The sequence below is a fragment of the Gavialis gangeticus genome, unplaced genomic scaffold (assembly GCF_001723915.1).
Source record: "Gavialis gangeticus isolate Ggan-Ray unplaced genomic scaffold, GavGan_comp1, whole genome shotgun sequence".
NCBI classification, from domain to species: domain Eukaryota; kingdom Metazoa; phylum Chordata; order Crocodylia; family Gavialidae; genus Gavialis; species Gavialis gangeticus.
Window position 1 is genome coordinate 159242741 of NW_017729032.1, and position 8391 is coordinate 159251131.

At 40.7% G+C, this 8391-nt stretch overlaps 1 protein-coding gene across 1 annotated transcript in view; it reads left to right on the forward strand.

Moving 5' to 3' along the window:
* SHOX (short stature homeobox) overlaps positions 1–7451 on the forward strand; it is a 17419-nt gene extending 9968 nt beyond the window's left edge. The window contains exon 5 of the mRNA XM_019525659.1: positions 1903–7451. Coding sequence (XP_019381204.1) covers positions 1903–2148 — 246 coding nt within the window. The 3' untranslated portion in view covers positions 2149–7451. The remainder of the gene's footprint in view (positions 1–1902) is intronic.
* The last annotated feature ends 940 nt before the right edge of the window (positions 7452–8391 follow it).

Genomic DNA, 8391 nt, shown 5'->3' on the forward strand with positions numbered 1-8391 from the left:
ACCCCCCCCCCCAAAAAAAAAAAAAAAACAACCCAATCCCCGTAGTTTCTGGTACAGACACGGGCCTGATTCCCCTCCCTCTTACAAGGATGTAAATCAGGAGTAACCGCACTGAAGTCAGTGGAGTTACATTGGTGTACAACTGGGGCAACAGGGAAGAAATTCAGGCCCACTCCACCTACACTTGGTAACTTCTTTTCTTCTGGGCGGCTCTACTTGATTGATGGAGGAATCGGGTTAGGTTTTTGGATGTTTTTTAAACTCCTAACTAGTGGAATGGACAGATGAATTGTGACGATTTAAAAACAAAACAAACACACACACATATCTGGGGAGAGAGGGGGGTGGGAAAGCCCCTCCATCCTGGGCTAAAATCTGTCAGTCCAATGTGTTTGTGTAGGACTAGAAAGCTCCAAAGCAAACATTGGCTACTGGTCCCTTGTACAAGGTTAAAGAGTTTTTAGAAAGGTATAAATAAACATCCCTGGGGGAAAAAAAAAGCTATTTAACACTTGCTGGAGCCCGTGAGATGCTCAACTTTATTTTTTTTTAAATATTAGAAGCATTAAACATGTCTCTATTTCACTGTGGAAGTGCAAGGAAGAGGTTTAAGGTCAACTCATGGGCCGGTTCTCGTGCCTCTGCGGGGCTTGCTTAAACCATAGGAGTGTCTTGCTGGTCCCCCCGCCCTCCCCCCATCATCCTTTCCTGCCTTTGCTGGGTACAAGGAGTTAAACTGGCGCTTCCAGGAACCAGTTCCTCTTTCAGATTCACAACTCCGATCCCTACCTGGAAAACGCAATGACCTCCCCAGATGGGGAAGAGGAACTGTGCTCGACCAGTTGCTTGATCTTCCCTTTTGGACATGAAAACGAGCCAGGGCTCCCCTCCAAATAAAAGGGGTGGGAGACGCAATGCTTTCTTTTCTTATCAACACACCTCATCTTCTACTTGATCACGATGTCCACGAGAAAGGCAGGGGTCAGCGGTCTCCAGCCCGGCCACCGGTGCGGAGTATGTACAAGCTGGAAACCCCCTGAAATCAGGCTCGGTCTGTCTGTAGGTTGCAGAGAGACAACTGCACTGAGATCGGGTTAGATCTGTCTGTAAGTAGCCAGCTACACTGAAATCGGGCTGGATCTCTCTGTAGATAGCAGAGACAACGACAGTGAAACCAGGCTAGATCCTTCTGTGGTCAGCAGAGTCGCCTACACTGAAATCAGACTCGATCTTTCTTTGGGCAGCAGAGTCACCTGCACTGAAATCAGGCTGGATCTGGCTGTAGGTAGCAGTCACCTACACTGAAATCAGGCTGGATCTGGCTGTAGGTAGCCAAGTCGCCTACACTGAAATCAGGCTGGATCTGGCTGTAGGTAGCAGTCACCTAAACTGAAATCAGGCTGGATCTGGCTGTAGGTAGCAGAGACAACTACGCTCACAACGGGCGGGATCTTTCCGAAAGTGGCCAAGTCACCTGCATTGCAATCAGGCTGGATCTGGCTGTAGGCAGCAGAGACAACTACACTGACATCGGGCGGGATCTGTCTGCCAGCAGCCCAGTCCCCTGCAGCTGGGGAGTTAGGTGCAGTCACAAGCCAGGCTGCGGTGCGGGACTTAGCGAGGGGGGCTTGGAGGGACCTCAAAAGCAAGATCCCTTCTTTCCCCCCCCCTTGGACCGCGTGCCCCTTCTGGAATAAGACCCCCCGCCCCCACAGGACCTCAATCCACTGCCGCAGGTATGCGAGAAGAGAAGGGGACCCTTCTTCTGGAGCCGCCCAGAGAGAGCGAGCCGGTGCCACATGCTGCTTGGGGAGGTGTGTGGGTGTGGGTGGGTTTGGGGGGGTGCCCCCGTGCCCCGGCCCAGCTCGTCTCACCCGGGCCCCTCTCCGTGTGCTTTGGCAGGTGCAGGCTCAGCTGCAGCTGGAAGGAGTGGCCCACGCGCACCCCCACCTGCACCCGCACCTGGCGGCCCACGCGCCCTACCTGATGTTCCCGCCGCCGCCCTTCGGACTGCCCATCGCCTCCCTGGCGGAATCCGCCTCCGCGGCTGCTGTGGTGGCCGCTGCTGCCAAGAGCAACAGCAAAAACTCCAGCATCGCCGACCTGCGACTCAAGGCCAGGAAACATGCCGAGGCTTTGGGGCTCTGACACCGTTCAGCGCCCCCCCACACCCTTCCTCCTCCTTTTTTTTTGTTTTTTTGCTCTGTGTGTGTGAGACCCAGGATGGACTTGTAACTCTCTCTCCTCTCTCCGTTTCCTCTTATTCTCAGCACCACCTAAGCTTGACTCTCCAGGCCCCGGGACAAACAACGATCGCTTCTTTTTTTTTTTTTTTTTTTGCTTCTTCTTCTTTAAAAGGCTCTGCAAGTCCTTTGAGAGACCATCTCTACAGCCCCTTCTTGATGATTACTTTTGTTTTCTCCCTCCTCACCCAAAGACTTCACCTCCAATTGATCTGAAGACTGGGCTGCCCATCTTTTTTGTTTTTTGTTTTAAATGACTATTTTATTTTGCAGCGCTCTGACAGCTAAAACTGTTCTACCAGATGAAATGCCAGGGTGAAATCATCCAGAAATCCTAGTTAAAAGTCATCAGATTAAACACACAAGCACGCACACACACACACACAGAGGGAAATCAAAGACTCCCCCCCACCCCCAGGATAAAGTAAGTGGGGGGGAAAAAAGATCTCTAAATTATGCTAATCTGTGAACATTGGGACATTTGGATTTTGAACCTGGCAAAAGCGATCCCTTCAACGTAACATCATCTGCTGCTGTCAGCTTTGCTACTTTGTGTATGCGTCTATCTAAACACATTGTTTGAAGATCCTAAAATATATTAAAACCAAACTAAACAAAACAACAAAAATAATACTAATAAAAAAATCCTTGGGGCTGGTCTCCATTAAAGATGACATTTCTTTGTTGCCAACAGTATTATTTCACTGCCATGAATATCTTCCATCACTGAGGAGCTGCTGCTGCAGAACTGGTTTGAATTTAAATGTGGAATTTCAGATCTGAGGCAAGGCAGTTTATTTTTTTTCTGAAGAAAAAAAAGCAGCAATAACAAAAAATGTGCGTCTCAAATGGCTATGTCCTTTGAAAGAAAAAAAAAGAGAGAAAGAGAGAGAGAGACAGAGAGAGACCAGAATTTACCAACCATTAATGGTGACTTGAAAGATGGGAACAATACGAACGCACCTGTTTTACCCAGAATCACCTGAACTGAGATGCATTGTGCCATAGGAACAGGTCGACTTTTAAATTTTCTTTTCCAAATGTCTGGATCTTTGAATTGAAATCTTGCTGTTTTACAGGATGTAGAAGGAACGACTTACACAACAAAGATGGACATACGATTTTAAGGCATAATACTGATGCAGCATTAATTTTAGTGAAATGCAATTAAGTGCAGTAAAGTGCAATACTGTAAATATTATAGATTAAAAATAGCCGTACTTATTCTGTTAATAACCAATTCTGCAAGAACCACAACTTAAATCCTTTATGCTCAGACTGGTGCAGTGCAGTTTATTGCCAAAATGACAGTCCGAGTCTTGTAGGAATGGATAAAGTAATATGTATCACATATGGAAAAAGATAGATGCCATGATTTCTAGTCAAGTTAATGTGCCATATTTCTGGGAAGTAAGCTGAAAAGCCTGTATGACATTTTTTGCAATCATTTTAAGTAAAAAAGAAAAACAAAAAAACCTGAACCCACAAAAACAAAGTAAATGTTTTGTAGAGGTGGACAAGTTCAGCATTGGATATTTTTTGGTTTTGCCAGTTATATAAACACCAAATATAAACTTGTCTAAGCAGCATAGCTAGCATAAACTGGGGGAAAGTCCTTGAAATTACCAAAGTGTCTGGGTTTGTTAAAAAAAAACAACCAAAACAAAACCCAGAGCTCTAAGTTTTATGTAATTCTCTTCTAATCAATTTATTATGATGTAGATTTGTTTTCTATGGGATGACATACTGGTCTTGTCTACTTCTAACAAGATAGCTATTTGATTGCCTTTGTTATCAAGGCCTGCATTGATGGAAGCTTATCCTCTCAATAGTTCTGTCATTAAGCCTATTTTTTTCTTTCTCATCTTGCAATCCATTACTAGTTTTGGCTTTTGCTGGTATTTATCAAATCAAAATATTACAGTTGGGCAATTTTTTTTGCATTGTCTTTTCCGTTTTAAACACTTGCAGGTTTATTTTCAAATTTTGATATTTTCTGACAAATTTCTGAAACGTCAAAGTACTGCCATTTCCCACCTATTTATTATGTGAAAAGTGGTTATATTTTGAGCATGTTAGAGTTGATAAATTTTACCTGCCATTCCTACCTCCTTGTGAGAGTCCAGTACCTCTTTAAGCCATGGCCATAAGGATAACATGACATTAATCATTTTACGCAGGGGAAAAACCCAGGCAATTAACAATTTTGACTCGTACAATTTTATCTAGAGTAAAATTGAGGCTTATAAACATTATTTATAATAGCATCTATATAACATTTTACAATTAAATAAGAAGTATTTTTTCCCTAAAAAACTCCAGCACTTTTAATATACAGGTAGGACTAAATCTTTCAATTTCACTGTAAGGAAGCAACAGTCTATAATAAGTGAGCAGTTATACCAGGTACCACAAGCCTCTGGGGTGATGTGATGCATACTGTTGGAAGCAAAAGGCGCAGCTGCGCAGCCTTTATTCACTTAGGTTAAAAATCACTGCTCTGCAGAAAGCCAGTGCAAAATTATGCATTAGTTACATCCCACATGAACTCTATTATGAGGTTTTAACTGGGATTTATGTGATCCATAAGCCTTCTGCTGGACTTCTACAGAAAAGTGAATTTTGCTTTTCAGTTGCATAAACTTTTATGAAACCTAAGTTCAGTAGATGCTGCGGAACTGAGCTTTAATATCTCCCAATAATCCAGGAGTGAGGCAATCTGGCATAAATCTGGCATAACTGCACTTCTTCAAGTGCAGCATAATTTATAAAACATTTCTCTTATGTTTTGGTAACTGTTGCCTAATAAGTCCACCATAGCTGTTATAGTGTAGGAATCCTTGATCAGCTTTCTTCTTTTCTAATTTACTACAGCAAAAGTGATTTTGCTACTTTATTATATCAAAAATATATGAAGGTGAACTCCAGACAACCTAACACGAAATAGTGTCTGTTAGTACTCAGCTTTCTAAAATTAAAATTTCTACCAGTTTCTTTCAGCTACTAAGACCGGAAAAGGAAAGAGGGTGGCATCAGTTATTAGTCTGGCTGGCCTTGAAATAGGAACCAGAAACCAATTTGGGGAAAAGGAAGTGTGTTTCAGTGCATCTACAGAGACACTGTGGGGCTGCTTTTGCATTACATCCATCCTGGCACTCATGCCACATGTAATCCTGTCAAGGAAAGGAAGAGCTGCGATCATCAGGGGTGGCTGCTAAACTTGGTTCTGATTTTTTTTTCTAATTCAAGAGCAGAACAGTTGCAGTGACACCCTTATCCACAAGACTTGCTGGGTGCAGTTTGGAATAGGGCATGCATAATAATGGCCCTCCTTTTCTTCTGGGCCTTGCTGGGCAGAAACAAATGAGATTTTAGTTGGCATTGACAAGGGCTGCTTCCTCACTGGTTGTAAATCAGTGTAACTGCACTTATTTACACAAACTGAGGTGCTGGATCTTAGTCCCTTTTCTATCTTAGAAGCTGGGTCCTGTTCTTCCATTCCTTTCAGTATCTTCTTCAACAGGTAAGAGGTTGACAACAAGACTGTTAAGAATCAAAGCTTTTTACTACATTTAAAAGATTGTCTTTATTGGATTAGTTTAGCAGACAGTGAGATATTTATTATGTATCATCATCCACATTAATCTTTGCATAATCTCCCATTTGGAGAGAGAAGAGAATTTCAGAGACCCTTAGAAAAATATGCATTGGGCAGACTTCTTTCAGAGTATTCTTTTCTTATTGAGAACTGGCTTCCAGAAGAGTCTTCCTCAAAAGTTTGCATGCTTTTTGAAATTATGAGAAATAACTTGAGCTAATGCAAAATGAATATTTTTCCCTCCTAGAAACAAGTATCTACAGCTGTAAAAAGGGTCAAAAGAGGAACTTCTGATTATGGATTTTTGGAACTGTCAAAATATGTTTAAGTGCTTGTATTGATTTATAACAGAACAACAATCTGATTCCACAATCCATTTTTTATTGATCTGGGAGAAAGTCTGAAAAAACAATGGCACTGTAACTTTTTTTGCTTAGTAGAGTTTTAGAAGTAGTGATATATTTGTTTAATATAATAATAATCAGCACTTATGTTCTTTTTGCAAAGCACTGCATAAACTTTTATTAATTAATATTTACCCCTCACAAAGTAGGCATGAATAATTATCCCCATTTTGTATAAATTGAAGCATAGAAATGAAAGGCCGGATTCTACCACCTATAATCATGTAAAACTTTTTTGTTGTTGTTTGTATTGTGGCAGTGCCCACAAGCCATAACCTAGGGTGGCATTTTATTGTGCTAAGCACTATACAAACATGCAACAATAAAGGCCTCTCATCCAAAAGTCTAGTATCTTAATTCATGAGTAGTCCCAGAGGGAATCAGCATGATCATGGGTGGCAGGCCATAGCTCTATGTTATTTTCCTAAGACTGTACAGTTACTGCCTATCCCTTTAAGACAGGAGTTTTGTTATTGACTCCAGCAAGGCCAGGATTTCAGCCCAGGTCTCCAGCTTGTGTCACTGCTAAGATGAGAAGCGAGGCATTTTTAGCACCTAAGTTCACTAGAAAAACCCTGATTTCTGACCACTCAACTACTATCACTTTCTCACAGACCAAATCAACTGATGCCATACCTTTGCATGCTAGTCCTGCTCTTATATTCATACATTTTCCCCATGAAATAGTAGTAAAATGTTCTGGCAACATGATTTTGAATTGACATGGTGTTGACACATTGGGGCCATTGATTCAAATGTTAGAGAGACATTCCTATGGAAGTCCATAGGCCAAAAGAGACAATATTTAAGGCATACAGGGTGTTTTGGTAAATATATATATAATGCTCCCTACCCTTTCAATTAAGCTAGGCAAAATAATTGTTTTATTTCTATATAAGAAATAGTATAGTTATAGCATATTCAGACAATATTACTATGGAGATGGCAAGCTTTATTTTTTCTGTCTTCAATTTAAGGGCATTTTACAAAACTGAAAAAAATAAGATAATTGCATTTCTTAATAAACATAGTTATTTTATAATGATATCTTGTAATCAGTAATGGCATTCAACCCTGTAAAGCGCACACCACCAAAATGGCTATAGCTTTGCCTTGCTGATGGTTAAAGCAGGTTGTGAAGGTGCCCCTTCCATATCTTTAAGCTGCCTAGCAAGTAGTTTATGTTGAATTTTTCCCACATTGTGCACAGACAGTGGTAATGTGGTGAATTGGTCTGGCTTCTGATTCGGTGACCTTAATGTGTGTAGTGGCTGCAGTAGGATCTGGTGGAATCAGAAAGGGCTTGATATTCTTTGGAAAGAATAAAAAGAAATCCTATACCTTCATTCCATACATACATTTCATTTGTACCTCTGGTCAGTGCTAAAGAGAGTTATATGAGTGTACACAGGAAAGAATAGAACATTCTCTCTTGTGACTTACCCCATCAATAAAATTGTATCTCCTTCTGAATTACTCCTCCTTTCAAAGCTGTGACCCGGGTCACATGGACACATCCTTGTGGTCAAATGTTATCCTAGTTAGTTTTCACCATATGGCCTTTTCCTAGCAAGGTCAACAAGAGCCATGGGATTTTGTTTGAGGCATTCTTCAAATGGAGTACAATATGTAATGCCCCTCAAATTTTGCATGTCTGTTTGATAAGTTTTACGTTGGTGCCTAATTTATTAGAAGTCAGCCTAGAAATCTGCTGATTTACAAGAAATATTGAAACTTGATGCAGTTCCTACACATTATATTGAAATGTGATATTTAACGAAAACCAGTCGAAGAATGTAGAAAATATCAAATTTTGAAGCTGAAGATATTTATTGAAAGGCTATACTTTCATGAATCTAGGCCTATGGTATGTAACTATATCAATGACAGGCAAATATCTCTGTTTCTTTGTATTGATGTATGTGGATGTTTTATTTATTGTTTTGTTTGAAAATTTTTAAATGTATTATATTTTAATTATGTTGAGTGTAAATTTGACAATGCTTTGCATTTATTTTTATATTTTTTAAACCTGTTGCTTTTGCAAAGTTATGAGCAGCCAGTATAATTTACAGTATCATTGCATTGTTTTGGTTATGTATACATAGTGTGTCTGAGTTTCCAGACATTTCAGGGATTGCTAAAA